The sequence below is a fragment of the Zerene cesonia genome, chromosome Z (assembly GCF_012273895.1).
Source record: "Zerene cesonia ecotype Mississippi chromosome Z, Zerene_cesonia_1.1, whole genome shotgun sequence".
Classification (NCBI taxonomy): Eukaryota; Metazoa; Arthropoda; class Insecta; order Lepidoptera; family Pieridae; genus Zerene; species Zerene cesonia.
In genome coordinates, this window is record NC_052122.1 from 4,436,037 (window position 1) to 4,457,288 (window position 21,252).

General features: G+C 31.3%; 1 protein-coding gene, 1 long non-coding RNA gene and 1 pseudogene across 3 annotated transcripts; all 3 read left to right on the plus strand.

The window, feature by feature from the left end:
* The first annotated feature begins 20 nt into the window (after window positions 1-20).
* Window positions 21-2,668, plus strand: LOC119835704. The gene is made up of 5 exons (XR_005288067.1): window positions 21-86; window positions 317-435; window positions 1,299-1,382; window positions 1,464-1,547; window positions 2,504-2,668. It is a non-coding gene; the product is annotated as an uncharacterized LOC119835704 (long non-coding RNA).
* A 449-nt stretch (window positions 2,669-3,117) lies between these two features.
* LOC119835752 lies at window positions 3,118-5,187 on the plus strand (annotated as a pseudogene).
* A 766-nt stretch (window positions 5,188-5,953) lies between these two features.
* LOC119835479 (transcriptional repressor CTCF-like) lies at window positions 5,954-17,621 on the plus strand. 2 transcript variants are annotated; one of them, XM_038360321.1, is made up of 17 exons: window positions 5,954-6,019; window positions 8,092-8,182; window positions 8,625-8,753; window positions 8,928-9,055; window positions 10,083-10,235; window positions 10,779-10,871; window positions 11,019-11,092; window positions 11,268-11,437; window positions 11,947-12,083; window positions 12,456-12,606; window positions 12,842-13,008; window positions 13,203-13,339; window positions 13,656-13,890; window positions 14,934-15,138; window positions 15,582-15,733; window positions 16,295-16,408; window positions 16,857-17,621. In XM_038360321.1, the coding sequence occupies exons 3-16, from the start codon at window positions 8,651-8,653 to the stop codon at window positions 16,400-16,402; spliced, it is 2,013 nt and encodes a 670-aa protein (XP_038216249.1). In that variant the 5' UTR covers window positions 5,954-6,019; window positions 8,092-8,182; window positions 8,625-8,650; the 3' UTR covers window positions 16,403-16,408; window positions 16,857-17,621. The 2 variants fall into 2 exon arrangements, with proteins under 2 accessions (XP_038216249.1, XP_038216250.1); XM_038360322.1 differs by having other exon boundaries at window positions 10,083-10,226.
* Window positions 17,622-21,252: the final 3,631 nt, after the last annotated feature.

The window sequence follows — 21,252 nt, forward strand, 5'->3', positions numbered from 1 at the left end:
TGAATTGCTTTGTGATTGGACTTTTTCGTTGAAAATCATACCGAGATTGCAGGAATGGAAATGTTATTTTGGATGCTTGGTTGACGGTATGTGATTAACACGTATTTATCTTTTGTTTGATGTGAGTAAGTTAAATTGCCATTTGATTAGAACTTTCTAACGTTTTCAACTTCATGATTCTTTATAATATTTCCTTACTACAAATTATATCACATTCATTTTTTTATCATCGAATTTTATTATACCACTATGGACAAAACAACAAAAAACATTGTTTGACAATACATTGATGTTTTATTATCATTGCTTATTGCAGGGTCATAACACCGTTTCCCCCAGTGGGAAGACTTTAAGGAAGGAAGAGTTAATAAGTGAAAATCCGTTATAAGATTATGCTATCGTCATTTCATATCAATTTATAACTTATAAATATTGGTAAGTATTCTATTAATAAATATATAAAATTGAATTAAGAATGTTATAAAACAAATTAAACTTGTTGTATAAATGATGTTTATCTCTATAAGTATATAGCCGTTCGACAAAAAAATAAAGAAAGTAAAACTCTCTTTTGATATGTAAAGAGTGCATATTAGAGAAAATAGATAAGTCACTCATCAACACTAAATTTTCAAAAAAACATAATTACATCAAAGGATCAGAATATTTTGATAGATAAATTTAATCTATCTAAAGTGATTCATATTGATGTATTTGTTTCTATTTACATCCTATTATATATAGAGATGTACATAATAGCTTCAAAAATGTATTTAATGCAAAATTAATAACAAATACACTTATAGACAATAGTTAAATATTTCAAAAATACAAAATAGTTTTCTTTTCTTGTTCTAAATACAAAAAGTTAAATGAATATTTTTAAAATACTTTTTCTTTTTTCTGCATTTTTTTAATAATATCAGTTGTTAAACTCTTTTAATATTTAAATAAATATGTTATAGATTGAATTCTGTTGATAAATGTAATTAAAAAGTTTTTCGAATAATAATAGTTGCTTTAAAGTATTATTATCCTGCCTGTCTGCCTACCTGCCTTTCTATCTGTCACTTTGTATCTACTATTTTTTGGGGATGTTAATTACGAAACATGGATTTAAATTTTTTTTAGTTAGCTTAAATTGTATTTGAATTTCTCGTTAGCTATAGCTGTATTTAAATCTCTTGATTAAATATTTTATTTTTATTTCCAGTTGATTTCCACATCTCCGATTATATACTATTTATAACAAAACTATATATACTGTTTCACAATGTCCTACTTTTCTGAATTCACAGCAGGATCACAAATGTTTTTCAGAGAACCTTCCTCATGAGGATTACAAGCTTCAAAATGAAAGATGCACCACTTGAACCCATATGGTAACTATATCTTATGGAATATCATATTTATACATAAGTTTACCTATTTTTTTTTTTTTAATTCATGCTTTGCAATTGCAGCAGTATCATAAGAAAACAATGATCAACCATCAACATCAGGCTTACAATGTGAAACTCTTAAGAAGCATAACACTGATACATATGGTAATTATAACTTTATATATATTCACAATTTTTTACAAATAGTAGATTCTGATTTTTATAGGTTAATCTATACATATACTGTTATTGGTAACTCGTGTGATTAAAATGCTTTAAAATAGGTCATATCTATTGTGTGAAAATACATAGTTTTCAATGTATTTTCATTTTAATGTTTTGTTTTAATTTTCTTATCTAAAATTAAAACAAAACAAACTTATCTAAAATTTACAAAGTGATTCAATTAGATTTGAATTTTATAACTGCTGATACTATGATATTATATCTCATGGTACAATGGCTACAATATCATATGAAACATACAAGTTATTTCAAAAATATGTTCACTTTATCAGCTTAAAAAGTTTTAAATACTAATATTTCTCTGGTGTTGTGGAGAATCCTACTTCCTACTAATCCTACTAATATTACAAATGCGAAAGTTTATAAGGATGTGTGTGCGTTTGTTGCTCTTTCACGCAAATACTACTGAACCGATTGCAATAAAATTTAGTACATAGCTGGACAACAAATAACACATAGGCAACTTTTTATCCCGATATTTCTACGGGATCGTTTAACGTTTATTTTATATAATAGGTTTATTTTATGAAACAAACCTAAACCCTGTGAAATAAAATAGAAACCAGACTTTCTGTATATTAAATCTTTTTAAAGCGAGTGTACTAGTAAGTTGCTATACAATAACCATGGTTTATAGACTTCAAAGCAATATTTAACTAATTTCAATATCGTAAAAACTACTGGATGGATTTCGTCGAACTTATATACGGTGCTAGACTACTACTAAGTTATAATAAAAAAAAATTATCTGAAGTCCGGGCGGCGGCCTCCAGATTCTATCAGCCGCGAGCGGAAAGCTTGTTATAAATCTTTTTAAAACATGCAACAAAAATACATGTAATTCAAATAAATTTTTAATTATGTATATTTTCCAGCTGCCAAGAAATGCTGCAAGAAGTTCTCAAATACTGTAGAAAATCTGAGAAAGCAAATTGAACACAATGATATTGAAAAATTTGGCCTAAAAAAGAAAAATACTTGATCTCAAAAAAATTAATCTCAGTAAACTCTTAGTCAATGAGGAAATACCAAACCCTGTACTAACTTGCTTAAAACTACAATTAAAATATAAAAATAAACCCAGGGGGCGACGATTTTCAAATGAGGAGAAAGTTATGGCTTTGGTTTTGACGAAACAGAGCCCGAAAGCATACAAATATTTGCAATAAATGCTGATTGTGCCATCAAAAAGAACTTTACAAAGACTTTTAAGTACCTTCACAGCAAAACCGTGCATAAATAATAATATACTCCTAAGCCTAAGAACGCCTCCTTGGTACAGTGGTAAACGCGTGAGCGTAGAACCGAGGGGTCCTGGGTTCAATTCCCGGTGGGGACGCACAAAAAAAAATGTCTCGGTCTGGCAGGACACAGAAGGCTGATCACCTACTTGTCCATAAAGAAAATCGATCAGTGAAACGGATGTACATCATCTGCCCCATACCCCACTAGGGGACACGGGACTTCACATACAAGCCTAAGAAGTAAAATGTCAGATGAAGATAAATTAGTAAACTTATTATTCGATGAAGTGTCATTAGCTCCGGGAGTTACATAAAATGTAGCACAAAAGGAAATAGTTGGTTTTGAGGATAATGGTATATCAAGAAATCAAAAGCTTGCAGATCATGCCCTAGTCTTTATAATCAAGGCTGTAGAAAGTAATACCAAACAACCAATTTGTCTTACATTCTATCAAAGTGTAACAAAAAAGGATGACTTAAAACACCTATTAAGAAATACTATTAAAGAAATTAATGGTATATATAATATGTGATCACTGTCCCACAAATGTAAGAGTCATCAAAGGCCCCAATGCTGAAACAAACAAAAAATATAATTGAGAAGAAAAAACAACGAAATATTTCGAAGTAAATAAAGAAAAGATGTTTCCACTTTTTGAACCCCCACACTAGTTAAAGGGGGTCAGAAATAATTTACTTGCAAACTATGTACATAATTTTGATAATGCCAGAGTAAAAGAGGCAAATGGGAACACCTTAAAATGTTACTCGCTCTAGACACTGGAGACTGTGAAATGCGGTTTGTTAATAAAATTGCAGATTTACATATAAAAAAAGAAAAAATAAAATAAAATGAAGGTCAGTCTAGCCGCTCAAGTTTTCAGCCAGCGAGTATCTTCAGCATTGAGATTATTAGCTAGTAAGTATTTTTCTTTACCTTTATGGTATTTTTCATGTATCAATACAAAACAAATAGTTTCCAAATTAGTTATGGTAGTCAGCAATAAATGATCATCTTATTGTGTTATGACAATTGACAAGCAGATATGACATGAAATAAAATTTTTACTTTTATAGCATTGAAATGCTTTTTTATAAATGATAAATTTTGAAAAAATAGAAAAAATTTGATCACGAGGCGGGATTCGAACCCGCGTTCTTTGCCAAACCGCAGCAGCGCCTAGCGTCTCGGCGACCCGTGATCCCGCACAGTAATCGAATTTCTTCCCACGCCATCTATTGAGATGATTAAGAACCATCACAACGGATACGAAATTTTATTTCAATTATTACAATATTGTATCGATGGAACGCGGCCTTTGTTAAATGTAATTTTTAGTTTCTATTCTTTCAAAATTTATCATTTATAAAATAACATTTTTTACATATTTCGTCTGTCTGTTTGCTCCGGCTAGTCTCTGTAAGGACTAGTCCGATTTTGATGGGGCTTTCACTGGCATACATGGACATTATGATTTATAGGAAAACCTCATTTATGTGGGATAGCTGCGGGACATAGCTAGTTTATATAAAAAGAATGTATTATAAAAATTTACCAGCTGCATAAGTCAAGTTGAATATTTTTAATATATATCCTGTGACTTATGTGCATTTAAAATTTAGAAATTTACATTACTTTATGATTGTTGTAAAGATTATAAAAATATTTTTCTTTTTCAGGACTGAATGTTCTACCAAAAGAATTTGTGGCCACTGCTGACTTTTTGTTACTCTTCGACAGATTGTTTGATTCCTAAATGGTCATTCTTATCAAGAAGAATCAAAAATATATAAAAGATGCCTGAAACAAAACCCCTCATTTCAATTTGTGGAATGATTGCTTGCCGATTTTAGAATCAATTACATATAAATTGTTTATTTTTAAAAACGGACTTAGTCAAATCAAATATGAATCAAATCCACCAATCTATAATTGGATACATAATATAAACTCTTTTCTAGAAATGTGGTCATATTTATCAGCTGATTGTAACGTAACAAGTCTGATTACTAATTTTAATCAAGATCCATTGGATTTTTTTTGTAGCATAAGAAGTTATGGTGTGAGGCATATTAAGCCTGATTGTAATCAATTTATGAATGAGTATAAAAGTCTAATTATAAGTAATTTGAAATCAGTACATTCATCTCGCGCTAATTGCGAAGAATATTTTAATAAAACAATACAATCATTAAATTGCCTTGTAAATACACCAATTCCATCTCAATCTCTTGATTTTGTATTTAATATGGATAAATTATGAAGGGTGATGGCAGAAATAAAAATTTGTGATTCATTATTGCATGTAGAATCAATAAATATGTAAAGAGTTTTGTGAGTAAACAAGCGAAAACAAAAATTTTCAAAAATTGTAAAAATTGCTTAAATGATTTATGTATACAAAAAAAAATCACTTATTTATACAAATGTAAATGTTTTCATTTTGATAGAGGAAGTATATTTTATTTTAGTTGCATGCATTCGAGTATGTTAAAAACAAAATTAAAAATTTTCATTGAATGTGTTTGTGATTTTAATATTTTAACTTGTAAGGAACATAGATTTGATTTGAGAGATTTTATGTGTAATATATCGATTAATTTGTTTGTCCATAGTTGGTGTGCGGGAGTTAATTGAATATTAAATGGAAAATGTTCTCTTTTTGATAAGAATGATCAAATAAAACAGCAAGCTTTTGATTTGTATAATAGAAGGACACATAAATTTTAAATAAATTAATATTGTATCAACTGTCTTTTATTTCATTAAATTGTTTTTGAGATATATAAAGAAATAAATTCTTGTCATCTCCAAATTACTATTTGATATATTAAGCATTTATTACCACAAAATGTAGAAAGAGTAAAAAATTTAAAACTGAATATCTAATAGAGCGATAAGAAAAATAAAATTAAATCAGAGCCATCTATTGGATCCATATGAAATAATTTTCGAGCTCTGCTGAACGCCATCTATGTCATGGTGTTATTACATTTCCACTACGAACCTCGAGTTACCAATCCGTACCACTATATAAGTGGATAATTTATGCGTAGAACTACATTGCGTTTTGGCGAGTGCCCGGGTTCATTACTTACTCTGCTGTTGCAGAATTGCGGTGTGAAGAAGTGGACATCTCGTATCAAGTAAGTAAAATTCATTTGTATTGAAAGTTGCTTTATACATTTCAATATTTAATTAAATTTATTCTCCAAAATTTAAACAGGGTACGTACGGTACTGTATTCGTTAGGTATAATTGATAGTTCATACGATTAATTGCTTGATAGTAAAATTAACCTAAGTTAATTCGTTAGGATAAATTTTTGATATCAAGTCATGGAATCCGTTTGGTTCAGGTTTAAAAAGCGTTAGTTGCGATCTTTCAAAATTTTATATTGCAAATCGGAGGGTAGACGTAGAAATATCTTCAATATATTAAATTACAAGCTTCTTTAATCAGATCTTTTTCTCTTGAAATCTTTTATAATATTTAATCTAATCAGTAAAAGTATTTAATTTAATATGTCGACAGATTGTCTGTGTAGCTTTGACATAAACCGAAATTTCACCTAACCCCTTATAATTTTTATCGAATGTCCATATCACAATTTTATGGTTTACGGAGATTGATTAAAAATTATAATACACCTCTAACCACAATTTTCCGACAAATTACAAGCGTGGGATAGATTTTTGATGTTACTGACTAGTTGTCCCTTGGTGAAGTTGCAGCTTTCGAATAGGGAAAAAAATTTTTGAAATTAGTCCATTGGTTATTGCGTGAAAACGTTAGAAAAAATAAATCAAACGGATTCCACTTTCGATTTATTGTTTCAAGTTTAAAAAGCGTTAGTTGCGATCTTTCAAAATTTTATATTGCAAATCGGAGGGTAGACATAGAAATATTTTCAATTTATTAAATTACAAGCTTCTTTAATCATATTTCTTTCTTTTAAAATCTTTTATGATATTTAATTTAATCGTTAAAAGTATTTAATTTATTAAGTCGACAGATTGTCTGTGTAGCTTTGATATAAACCGAAATTTCACCTAACCCCGTATAATTTTTATCCAATGCCCATATCACAATTTCATGGTTTTCGCAGATTGATTAAAAATTATAATAAACCTCTAACCACAATTTTCCGACAAATTACAAGCGTGGGATAGATTTTTGATGTTACAAGTTTACTAGACTAGTTGTGCCTCGGTAAAGTTGCAGCTTTCGAATAGGGAAATATTTTTCGAAATTTGTCCATTGGTTATTGCGTGAAAACGTTAGAAATAACAAATCAAACGGATTCCACGTTCGATTTATTGTTTAAAGTTTAAAAAGCGTTAGTTGCGATCTTTTAAAATTTTATATTGCAAAACGGAGGGTAGACATAGAAACATTTTCAATATATTAAATTACAAGCTTCTTTAATTATATTTCTTTCTTTTAAAATCTTTTATGATATTTAATTTAATCGTTAAAAATATTTAATTTATTAAGTCGACAGATTGTCTGTGTAGCTTTGAAATAAACCGAAATTTCACCTAACCCCTTATAATTTTTATCGAATGCCCATATCACAATTTTATGTTTTACGTAGATTGATTACAAAATATAATCTACCCCGAACCACAATTTTCCGACAAATTACAAGCGTGGGATAGATTCTCTTTTTTTTATCTCCTAGAAGGCGGAATAAACAGAAGTTAAAAAATATTCGGCAATACATGGCCTTGAATATAAAGTAATTTATGTAATTTATATGTGTATGTATATATATATACACACATAAAAGTACAAGTAAACTAACTCTATCTAAATTCGATCTTGCCTTAGCCTTCGATCATTTCAACAAAAAAAATTACTTATTTTATTTTTTACCTACGTACCTATCCCTTTCGGTTCCTTATCCTATAGGTATTCCTATCCGTATTTTGATTAAGTACGGTGAGATCTGCATGTGCATGCGAGGTGAAGGTTTCAGTTTGCCAACTCGTAATCTGGTTTATGGAGCTGGACCGAGTGGGAGCAAATTTAATAGTGACTATATTTCATTTTAATTTAAACAAAACTGTTCAGATAGCATTTAAAGCATTACATGTATTTTTTATCTGTACCATGCGCAGTATGTGAAAAGTTGTACATGAAGTGCAATCAATACATTGCTATTTTTGTATATGGCAACCCTAATATTTTAATGAGCGTAATGACTGTTCTTTAGTTCTCAAGCCCGCCATTACGGCGTCACAATCGCAAAGAATTGACTGGAACGCCCTCGTTGAGAAAATTTAGAAGCTTGCCTTCATATTCAGGTATTATAACTTTTTTATTACTAAAATATCAATTAACTGTTGTTGGAGGAAAGATACATCTAGTTAAACAAAAAACGGTAGATTTGGACGTAGATTTTAGATTATAACGCATGTGGAATTACACGTCTTTCCTTTCGTAATTATCTATTTAACGCTGACGACAGCGCCGTCTGTGATCTTTTACTAGTTTTGTTACTTACTGTGTGGCGGTAATTTGTGGCTGATTACCTGGCTAGAATTTCATGAGCTATATTTCTTAAATATGGTAAATCAAAAAATTGTGTAGTTCAGCTTGAATAAACCATGTAACATACGCTAAGATGGCGGACGATATTTATTGGAATTGTTATGGCATTCTAAAGAAATTAGTGCAAAGTGAAACATTTGTGATGTGCGTTCGTGTTTGTGTATGAAAGAGTGTAAAATTTTGGAATATTTATAGATACATCATATAATTTGGCTGTAGCCATGCCTCCTCCTGATGAGGACGTTATGAAGGGCAAGGAGGCTTTACTTCAGACCTACTTGTCTTCTTTGGACCAACATGCCGAGAGTACTTCAGTACTTGCAGGTAATGAAATCCCCTTTTACACCTTCAAATTATTATATTTCATGTTATTATAACTTAACAAGTTAGAACTAAATATCGCATACAAATAATAAAAAATTATGAAATGGGGTAGACGACTTTGCATTTTGTTAATAGCTAAGGTAAAATTAAATATTTATGACCGCAAATTTAAAGGAAATACAGAGGAAGATCCAGATTCAACTGTAACATACTTTGTGGATGAAGAAGGCAGATATTATTACCAACCATCGGGGGACAGTGACAATCTTGTGTCTATACCCACTACAAATGAAAATGAAGAGGTGAGTTATAAAATTGTTGAATTTGTATTATTTATTTTAAATTTACTTTGATTTCATATATATATATATTCTTTTAGTTTGATAATGAATGTCAGATGCAGTGTTCTTTACTTATATTTTATGGCATGGATTTTATTTATTCCTCATTCATGTATTTTAGTTGTAAAACGCGATATTGAATTGTGTTAATAAGATATTTTTGTTCTACTTAAAAGGGGCTTGTTAATAGTTTTAGATCACTCGTATTAGAACAGTGTTGATCGCCAACATTTTATATTCAATACTAGTTCGATAAGCATCTTTGAGCAATGAACAGCTAATCCAATTTATATAACAATGTTGGCTGTACTTGTATATTTGAATGTCCAATGCCTCATGACTCGTTTGACCCTTGTCTTTTATATTTAATTATAACTTTGTATGCATCAACAATGGATCACAATAAGACAATTTCATGGAGTTATCATTCTTTTAAGATTGCCAGTATTCATTAAATTCTCTCATGTATACTCTTTTTTAAATAATGCAGACGAATAAGTTGATTCTTTTATTAAAGCACTTTTTAGACTATATTTATTCCACTTTTGTCTGCAGGTTTGTGCTCCGCCAGTTACTTTATGAAATTCCAAAATTTCAAATTCTGAAAATTTCATCCATTCTCACTGGTCTTTGTTCTAAAAGAGTACTTGATTTAAATGAATTCAACTTTTATTGAATGTTTATTAATATATAATCTTAGAATTTAGTTATATTACTTACTTTATAGCTATAACATAATAAGGAATAGAATTTAAAATAAACATTTTTTCACACATTTGCAAACAACCATCCTTATAACAATTTGTACGATTATGTATTTTTAAATTTGAATTTAAGACAATCTTTGATCAAGCTACGTCTATTTTAATACATTTCTTGTTTTTTAAAGGTATTGAATGAAAGTAATCTTTGTTTAATAAACCTGGTCCATCCATCCATGTCTTTGCGTGAAACATTAGATAGGATTTGAATTAAAATAATCTTCTAGATAGCAGAAGGGACACAGTTACTAGTGGATGGTGAAAACTATCAAACTGTCACTTTGGTGCCATCAGAAACAGGATCTGGAGAAGTCAGTTATGTGCTTGTTGTACAAGATGAGAATAAACCACTTGTTAATATTGATATAAAGGTTGATCAGGTAATTTTTATATAAGCGTGGCCTGCTCGCTTCGGTTGTGGTATTAAGTGCTGGTTTTTTGTTATTTTTTTCATGATTAATCTTATGTTTCAGTTTTAATATGAAACAAATTATTTGTGGTTATAATTGAAGTCCTTAGTTTATCCATTTTGCGAAATGTGCATGTATTGAAGATGTTTCACAAAATTGAGAATTTCCTCTTTGCATTTTTGAGTTCAAGTTTTATAAATTATTTAGATTGTGGATTAACATTAAAAAATCAGGTGACCTGTCATGACATCCTTAAGCATTGCTAATTGCAGTGTTGGAGAGTTGTGGCACTGGGTGATCTGTATAACTCTATTTGATACACTGGAATTACTCCTGCAACAAATAACTCGACAGACAAGGCCTCCATACCAATTCGAAATAATAAGAAACCCAGGACTGAATCTTATTCTTTTTTCCTTTTTTTTTTATTGCTTTAATTGCTTATTATTTGCTTACGCTTATCAATAAATGTTTCACTGTTGATGTGAAACTACAACTTCTTAATATGTTTAGGTGGAAAAAGGTAATGATGTGTATAAATTTGATGAGGAAGATGAAGAGGTTCCTGAAGAAAATAATCAAGAGGCTGCTGAATCTTCTCTCAAGGTACACTCTAATACTCAATAATTAAAGTTTATTAAGTATTGTTATGCAACATATATGCAGGTTTAAAAGAAAGTTTTATTATAATTACAACAAATAATAAAGTTTTATTACAAATAAAATACTAATGACATATTTCTTTGTTTGTAGCCAAAACAAAGACGCTCCAAATATGTAAGACCACATTTCACATGCTCATTTTGCAACTATGTGAGTCACAGGAGGTGAGTATCAATATTTGTTGATAACATATTGAAATAGAACTTACTGTAAATATATTATAATTTAATTCACTTCTAACCTTCTTTTTTATTACTTTGAGAATCTATTACTGTTTGAATTGACATGCTATTTGTTTCCTCACTTCACATAATATGAAACATATTTGATATATAACAGATACCTCCTCCTCCGCCACATGAAGTCACATTCTGATGAAAGGCCGCACAAATGTACGGTGTGCGAGAGGGGATTCAAAACTGTGACCTCGCTGCAGAATCATATGAACATGCATAATGGTGTCAAGCCACATGTCTGCAAATATTGCAATAGCCCCTTCACAACTTCAGGTAACTACCCATACCTATGTTATATTGTGTAACTTAAAATTAATTAAAAAAGGTATCAGTTAAATTGAAAAGTGTTGTAGTATTATGTGTGCAATTTAATTTTTACTTAGAAAAACTTTAGGCATTTAGTGTAAATCTTAATATAATATATAAATCTCATGTCGCAATGTTTTTCCTCAATGGACTCCTAAACCACTTAACCGATTATAATAAAATTCGCACACCATGTGCAGTTTGATCTAACTTGAGAGATAGGATAGTTTAAATAATTTTAATTACGATAAATGACAACCCGGGCGGAGCCGGGGCGTGCAGCTAGTAGTTAACTATTTCAGTGTTATTTGTATTCAACATTTATAAAACTCGGGTTACACTGGTTTTGGTTTGATTTGGCATTCATCTTTATAACACTGTTTCATTTAATTAATAAATAGGAAAAGAGAGATATTAATGTAATTTGTTTGTATGGACATTATTATCAATGTTTCTTAACTTCTGATTGTCAACAGGGGAATTGGTGAGACATGTGCGCTACAAGCACACACATGAGAAACCCCACCGTTGCACCGAGTGTGACTATGCTTCTGTCGAGCTGTCCAAGCTGCGACGACATGTACGATGCCACACTGGAGAGCGTCCATATCAAGTAAATACTGCTATGATTAAGTCTAATCCTTCTATAGGTTGATATGTGACACTGTTTATTTTGGAATACACAAGTGATATTAAACTTACTGCTTGTGTATTACATAGTACTATTATTAAATGATGTTTTGCACTTCAATTCATCTTAACATATATGATATACAAAAGGAGTTTATATATTAAAACATCTGTCATGTTTATATATTAATACTGATGTTTTCTAAAGCGGTCACAACAGTTAATTTTGTAGCAATTAGAATTTTATACAAAGCTCCCAAAGTGTATCTGCTAATTATAGTCGAACCAAGGGGATGTACAATCTGTACATACTAATAATTTATAAACATTAATTAATCTAACAAACACCGTACAGTGCCCTCACTGCACGTACGCGTCGCCGGACACGTTCAAGCTGAAGCGTCACCTGCGCACGCACACCGGCGAGAAACCCTACAAGTGCGAGCACTGCAACATGTGCTTCACGCAGTCCAACTCGCTCAAAGCGCACAAACTGATACATAACGGTGAGTTGGGGGGTAGATTCCAGTTTGGTTGGTTCTTGATGAAGATTCTGCTTCTGGTCAAGCAAAAATGTTTATTTCTTCTTTCATAAGAGTTTCAGTTTTTATATACCAATAAATTAGTATTTTTTTACATTAGTAGCACCAATATAATTAAAACAATAACGACGAAAACTCGTAAGATTATGTCGTAACTTCCCTGTCTACATTTTTATCAACCAAAAAAATACACAAACAGTGGCCGAGAAGCCAGTGTACGCATGCGAGCTGTGCCCAGCAAAGTGCGGCCGCAAGACGGACCTGCGCATCCACGTGCAGAAGCTGCACACGTCCGACAAGCCGCTCAAATGCAAGCGCTGCGGCAAGACCTTCCCCGACCGCTATTCGTGCAAGGTGCACAACAAGGTGAGGAAAAGTGCTTTTTGAAGTGATAGCTTCTTCTACGGTACCCGCGTCACTTTGTCTGACTTTCCTCATTTATATGGGTTGATGAGTTTAAATTATTACTTTTATCAGGCCTCCCGAGACCCATACGCTTTTATATACTAAAATAATGACAAAATAGTTGCAATTGAATAATGCTGGTGCCATTTGAACAGACACACGAAGGCGAGAAGTGTTACAAGTGCGATCTCTGCCCGTACGCGTCCACGACGCTGCGGCACCTCAAGTCGCACATGCTGAAGCACACCGACGAGAAGCCCTTCGTGTGCGATCAGTGCAACCAGTCGTTCAGGTAAATATACTTGTAAACTAAAATGTTGGAAGGCATATTTAAAGATAATAGAATATAATACATGCATTTACTATAGTTTTCAAAATTTATTTAATGGAAAACTCTTAATAAATCGTCAGCTAAATATATTTCTACAAGGAGAACTTAATAAATTAAATCTCCTTAGCACTAAGTTAGTAAAAATTTATAAACTCGTTTAACAAATGGGGCATTTGTGAACTCTCTACTGTATACATTCAGTTGACAGCATTGCCTTCTGTCTTCTCAAAGAAGCAAACGATGAGCACAACGCCTAATTCCGACGTATGTCCCGCAGGCAGAAGCAGCTGCTCCGGCGGCACCAGAACCTGTACCACAACCCGAACTACGCGCCCAAGCCGCCCAAGGAGAAGACGCACACGTGCCACGAGTGCAAGCGCACGTTCGCGCACAAGGGCAACCTCATCCGGCACCTGGCCACGCACGACCCGGAGTCGGGGTACCACGAGCAGGCGCTGGCGCTCAAGCTCGGCAGGCAGAAGAAGGTCAAGATCGTGGACGGACAGGTTGTGGTACGTGACGTTTTTGAATTTATTTATGGCCGCCGTACTGCGCTGGTTGTGCTTGTTTGTCATTATTATGTACAGGATGTTAAGTAGGCCAAAATTATGAACGAGCTAGTTCTGGTAATATACACATAACAGGTCATCCACAGAATTCCATTTGTAAAATCTTCACAAAATTTTACATACAAATGGAGTTGTGTTCACTAACATTTTAAAGAGGAATGATTGTTTTGTTTGTTTTATTATATTATATACAATCGTTTTTCTCAAATCCTTACAATATTCGTCATAATTCATCTAAATCGTGATTCTTTGAGCTATTGAGTTATTTATTGAAAACTGAGTCTGCTTTTTATATAGTTTCAACACTTGTATTGCGAATTTTCATTTGGCTTAATCACTATAGTATAGAACAAAATCGCTTCCCTATACATAGGGACAGACAGCGGGGTGGGGAATTTTAATGCAAGTATTTTTACTAGATAATGATTCAAGAGGAAGTGTCTTTGACATGGATCACCAGTTAAAATATATTTTACAATGTGTAAAAGTTGGAGATTTGTTTTGCTATTCCATTCAATCTACAAATATATATATATTTTTTTTGCAAAATGCGATTGATAGATGTTTTAATTGCATGAATGCTTTGCTAATTTTTATGATTTGCCATATTAATGGCAAAATTATGTGCGAGTATACATGATAAAAATATTGTCAAGACAGCATGCGACATTGGCGATAATTCTTAGAAATGCATCACACACGCAAATAATGCGTCAATTTATACATATATAATAACAGTCTCGAAAATCAATATACTATACCATTGCAATGTATGTAAGAAAAGCCTAGCGAATACATTTAATACTGCGCAGCAAAAATTCGTTCCCCTGACAATTCTGTATTTGCCACTGCCTAAAGTCTACTATCAAAGGACCTTGACTTGACAAGTTTGTCATAAAAAAACATTACAGCTATTGGCCATTATCAAATATATGTTTTAAGTTTTCCATTTATAAAACCACATTAACCTGGCAATCCACACGCAGGTGCCTGAACCAGAAGAAGAAGAACGTGGCCAGCCAGACATTGTCAAACTGGAGGTGTCAAACACTGATCTACAGCGGGGCGAGCTGGTCACTGTGGCCGATGGGGAGGGCCAGCAGTATGTGGTACTAGAAGTGATACAACTTGAGGACGGTTCGGAGCAGCAGGTGGCTGTAGTGGCTCCAGACTATATGGAAGAACAACAAGGTAAGGAAGGGCTTTTTGGTATTGCTTGTTGTAAAATTTAAGGTATGCCGTAGGGAGAATACTCTGGTTGAAGTGATATGAATAAATATTTTGAGGGGAAAAAATAATAAAAATACTTCTTTAATCTAAATTTATATATGCTTTGAAATGTTCGGATGAACAGAATGGATAATCAGCAATACTGAATCTAAGCATATACTTCTACTTTGATTCAATGTCTCATGGAAATTTGACATTTAAAATCATTTACAATTGACCATCCCAATTAGCTCTTAAAAATTTAAATTGTGATTTGTTTTTAAAATGCAGCACAGAATGGTTATATTTTCTGAATCTATGTTAATCTTAAATGCAATCATTTTAATAGAACAGAGATTTAAAGTTTTAAAAGAACGAGCCTTTCGAAATTTTAACGAAATTATTTCTTAAATGTATTGTTACAGAAGAAGAAATGGAAGAGGAGGAGGATGAAGAAGAGGAAGACGAAGAAGCGCTAGAGAAGCAGAGGGAAGTGATGTACAAGGCGCAGATGAGACAGAAGATACAGCGTGACATAAAGGTGGAGAGGGATGTTGATACCTGCTTTGGTTTTGATGTGAGTCTTATCCTTTATAATTATTGAAAAAACTAGCTGCGCCCCACGGTTTCATCCGCGTAAGTCCGTATCCCAGTTATTCCAGTTGTCCAGCTATCTACGTACCAAATTTCATTGCTATTGGTTAAGTAGATTTTGCGTGAGAGTAACAAACGCACATCCTTACAAACTTTCGCATTTATAATATTAGTAGGATTACAAAATAATTGTTTCCACTCATCCCGCCTCATTATTTATTTGGACGAGTTTGTTATTAACTTCCCCTGTATTAAAATATATGTGATGGCAAAACATGGATTTATTCCTTAAGCTATCGAATTTGATTTGAAATTAAGAATAGGCAAAAAGTCACTTTCAAAACAATATAAATATTGATGCCAGTGAGATAGAGAATGGAGAAATGACATTGAGTTTTTAATTTATTTTTTGGCTTGGTAAAACTGGTTCGATTCACAAACTTTCTCATATAGGCGATTTTGAAACCGTTATAAACGTTAATGTTGAGTTGCTTCATACTGTAATTCAATTTCAAAACAATCTTGATTTATTAATTTCGCTCAGGAGGAGGAAGACGAGGAAATGGAGCATGAGGAAGAAGAGCAGGAGATGGAGGAGCAGGAGGACGATGATACCCCGTACAATGAGAGGCTCGTTTTGCAACTTGTCTAAACTGAGGTGAGATATAGAAGAAAATACAATATATATTTGTCTGTCCCTATGTATGTATGTATGTATGTATGCTTTAAAGCTACACAACAGATTTGGATAGATTTTTTTAAATAGATAATCATTCAAGGGGAAGGTTTGTATGTATATTAACATCTATAAAATTACACCAAATATAACGCATGCGAAGCCCCGGGCAAAAGCTATTTATTATATAGATACTGTATACTGATCAAAGAATAGTATACAAAGATACTATAAAAATTTCACCAGTGAAGCTTGCGTTTTTAGTAGTTATTTTAATATATTGTTGATTTATTTTTATTATTTCTTTTATTTATATGCTTCCGTGAAGTCAACTAAATGTCTTTGTTCTCGGCTCAGTGAATGAGCTTCGAGAAAAGTTGCACAGCTGTTTTTTATCTTTATTTTAATTTTTTTTTCTTTGTTTCCACAGTTCCCATGCATCTCATTGTGTGACATTCGGTCTCTGAGTAACAACCTCCGCGAGGTGCGAATTCAATGCTTCATAGTAAAATGATTAATCAGGAAAATAAATGGATACATTTATATGTGGTGAATGTATGTTTACTATTTTAAGGGCTTGTTTCACGACTTACTGATATTGTGGTGTTATTTTAATGGCAGATAAGCTATACAGAACATATCTGTAAGTTGTGAAACAGGCTACGGACGTTTTAAATTAGCAGTATTGTCAAATAATGAAAGTGATTGATGTTTACCCTACCAAATACAAGACTATGTGTTGTGATAATCTTGATCTTAAATTGTGTACATTTTTTTTAATGTTTCAATGAATAACAAGATGATAAACATGATGATAACAATGATGATTGAATAGTGTACTAGTGTTATGTCCGTTTGGATAAATACATTTTGACTGAAATGTATTTTTTAATAAATTATTGTAAATGGTCAGACGTGTAATATTTTACATGTGCATTTATTGAGGCTTCTTAAGAATACGTTTGTGCTGCTTGTTAATTATTGAAGATAATTATTGAAAATAATCTGATCAGTTTTTGTTTAAGGATTTGTATGTTTTTAAAATATGAAGATTGAACAAAAACGTTTATGGAAACGTAAAAAAAAAATAATATAACTTAAAAAAACTTACCGCTTAAATATTGTGCTTATGGTTAGAATTATTTTAAGTTGGTTTTAATATCGCACTATTGTACGTATATTTTTCGATCACCTATGCAAAGTGCAAGTGTCGCGAAGTGGACATTGATTTTCATTAGCGATCATGTTATTGTGTACCAAGCACATGTGCACTTTTAAGTTTTATGTTAAGCCAATTTTTACTAAAGAAAAAACTCGAAAGCTGAGTATTGAAATTGATTTATATTTTTATTTTAAACAATAATTTGGAAACATTTAATAAGTTTTGTATAATTTCTTGGGTTTTATAATTTTTTAATATTGTTTCATATTTTAATGTTTGTCTCGGATATTACGATATTTCGAGGGAGTGTTTGTATATTACACGTAATATTTCCAATAAAAATAATAGGCGATGTCTTTAATAGATTTATGTACCGAAGTACTTATTTACATGTTGTTTTTTATGCTTACTTCTTAATTGCTTTAAAAATAATAGGAAATGATGAAAACACGCAAAATATATACAATTATGAGTAAAATAGGTTTTGAGTATTTACGTATTCTTTAGGAGCCGTCGTTATCGTATATCCCAATATATTGATGTATGATGTATGTAAATAACCTGTTAATTTAATAGGATTATTGTAAAGTATATTTAAGTTGTGTAAAATGTAAAAAAAAATACTGCTTTTTTTACTTTAACGCGTAGTTTAAATACAATTTAGGATGATTGACGCCTAAACATTCACTAGATGTGAAAAATTATGTTCATTAAAATGATCCCAAGTTAAAGTGAATTTATAGATCATACAAAATAACACAAACCGAGGTAATTTTAAAATTGGTTGGATTATAACTATTGTTGTAGCAACGGTATAAATATGATTTATCATGCGTTATTTAATATAATATATAAGAATACTGATTTTTCGTTTCGGCACATGGGTTGTATTCAACTGTATGAATTTGATCAGGTACTTTTTGTTGGAATTTACCCAAAAATTTATAAATCTACTTTTCCATTTTGGTCAAATTTATAAAACTCCTATTGGTTTACCTTTTAATTGGCGAATATAATGATCAATTGAAGATTGTATCACTAGCTGTAAGGTACCAAATACAAATAAATAGTGTTACTTTGTTGATTTGACATTTTTTTTTATTTGATCGCTCCGAATCATGTGAATACACAATTTGATCGAACACGGCACTTAAATATTTATTCATATTCAATTTCTGTGTACTTACAAGGCAGTTTTCAGTCGAGTATTTTCAAATCTAGATCTAATGCAATTCTCATCAAGTTTTATCAATATTCATAATGTTCTTACAATGATGTAATTAACTAGTCGTGACTTAGAATATCAAACAATACATAGAAATTTCTAAGGGTAAGATCCGATTTAGATAAAGTAATTATTTATTAGATGTTTTAGAATACAGTCGTTTTAATTAATTCCGATATATCATACATAGATGTAAATAATTCTGGAAGCGCGTTATACGTTAAAAATCTTGAAATTTATTATCCACTTTTTTATTTATGTGGTTTTTGTTATTGAAGTTCAAGTTGAATTAGTGCAATTCACTTATTCCATATTCAGATCGCGGAGTTTTCAGTACTTAATATTAAGTATCTCCTTATAAATTTAGTAATTTCAAGTGTTATTATTAAAAACATAATCAAAAATATACATGTCATTTGTGTGGATGTTTCAAAATATTGTTAACATCGTGAAAAAGTATGTTATTATATGTATAACTATTATTATAAGAATGTATATAATGTATGTGATATTGATTAACACTTAGATAGCGAGCGATGTCTACTGGCTGAACAATTGGGCTTAAGATATGATCAAACTTATATCAAACAATAAAAGCTTCCGCGTAGGAGCTCGACAAATAAATCGGACTTTTAAAGATCTTCATGGAAAGTTTGCGGATCAAATTGTATAAAGATAATTTTAATACCAAATTGAGGGTATATATACCCTACGAATTGATTGATGAGTTTTGTATGTCAGTAAATAAAAAGAATTGCAAACTTGCTAAGGAATTCGTTCTCCGAATCTAAAAATGACTCCCATTATAAAGATCTGCTAATTAAGTACTTATTACATTTATTGAAATACATTCTCATTAAATTGGTTTATACATGTTTTATGAAATAAGCCACTCGGGAGTACGATGTTTCTGCCATATGGACTATTTTGAGAAAAGGTCACTGAATGCTTGTATATAAATGTCTGTATTTTCTTAGTCAAATTAAGAATTCTTAAATTTCTGAAAAGGCACGCATCGTTTTTTCAGCATTGATTTTACTTACAATTTTTACGTGAACTTTTGTTGTATAGGTGTATCAGATCACTTACTGCGACTACGTCAATCGTGATCCCTAATTGATGTGATTAAAATATAATAAATATAAACAAATGGCTTTTATTTCCCAAACCTCGCCACAACACAACACTTCAGATTTTATGCTACTATTAATCTTGGAAATATTATGATCCTTATTTTCATTAGAACTAAAATGAGTGCTGTACAATCCGATTATATATCTAACAGCGATCACATTTTTATAAATTAACTTCTTAATTGTTGTTTACTATTTTAGAGGTAGGAGTTATCGAGGATCTCGACATATTAGGTTAATAATTATATATAATATAATATATAAATATGGCTCTGAATTCGTCACAAATTCCAATCATGTAAATTAATAACGTTTGTTGAATCACATGTCTAGACGTCAAATCGCCAGGAGCGCCAAAATGCATAACGCAAAAAGTAGGACCTAATGATTTCATTAAATATGATACATTTTTTTGTAAATGTAGGTACATCTTGTTGATTCAGCAGAAATATTAAAAAATTGTGATTGAATCATTACCTACTAGGCTAGTTTAAAACATAGTAAATATTATTTGTTTAAAGAAAATCATACGAATGCCTTGATCAAAGGGTTTCATTTAAACTTTCACAGCTATTTTTGATTGAGAAAAAAGGTATTCATTAAAAAATATATTTGATTTAATACGGTAGCATTACAAGGATTAGAAGGCGGGGATTTAAATAAAACAAACAATTTTTAAAAACTTTTATATTTTCAATAACTTTCATTATAAATTGGATAAATATCTCACTGAAGGGATGACACGATTCCTAGATCATGCACCCTATTTTAAATGGTTGAATAACACTACTTACTCCTACTTTACCTAACTATTAGAAAATATCATTGTTATCTGAGATATCGTTGACAGAAAAATGTATTAAGGCTAGCTCTTTCCATAAGCGAGCTATTACTTCATAATTGCTAAAAATAAGTATGTAGACCTATTATCCTAAAAACTTTTTTGATTCAAAATAAGTAACTGCACGACCATATTTGTAAAGTACTGGCATAAGAATCGTTCAAAACTGAAAAGATCATTCGCTGTTAGCATCATAAAGCTCTTTGTAACAATGCGAGATAAATAAACTAACAATATAGTATTTGATACATAAGTATAACCTGGACCAATAAGGAAACGTGTATGCCCACACTTGCATGAATTTTTCTTTCATTATTGGTGCATTATATTTTTAAGTATATTTTCCTTTCTACATAATATATCAAATATATAATTACATTAAACTATTTCTATTCGCTCTGTGCGCGACTTCAGCGCCATGGTACGTTTGAACTACAGGGGGCTATTGTAATATATTTTACTAAG

Excerpts from the sequence above, each read along its gene's own strand:
- LOC119835479 (XM_038360321.1), top strand. The coding sequence starts at position 8,651 with ATGCCTCCTCCTGATGAGGACGTTATGAAGGGCAAGGAGGCTTTACTT. Across the intron at positions 12,607-12,841 it reads GCACAAACTGATACATAACG|TGGCCGAGAAGCCAGTGTAC; the intron begins GTGAGTTGGGGG and ends ATACACAAACAG. Across the intron at positions 15,734-16,294 it reads ATACCTGCTTTGGTTTTGAT|GAGGAGGAAGACGAGGAAAT; the intron begins GTGAGTCTTATC and ends AATTTCGCTCAG.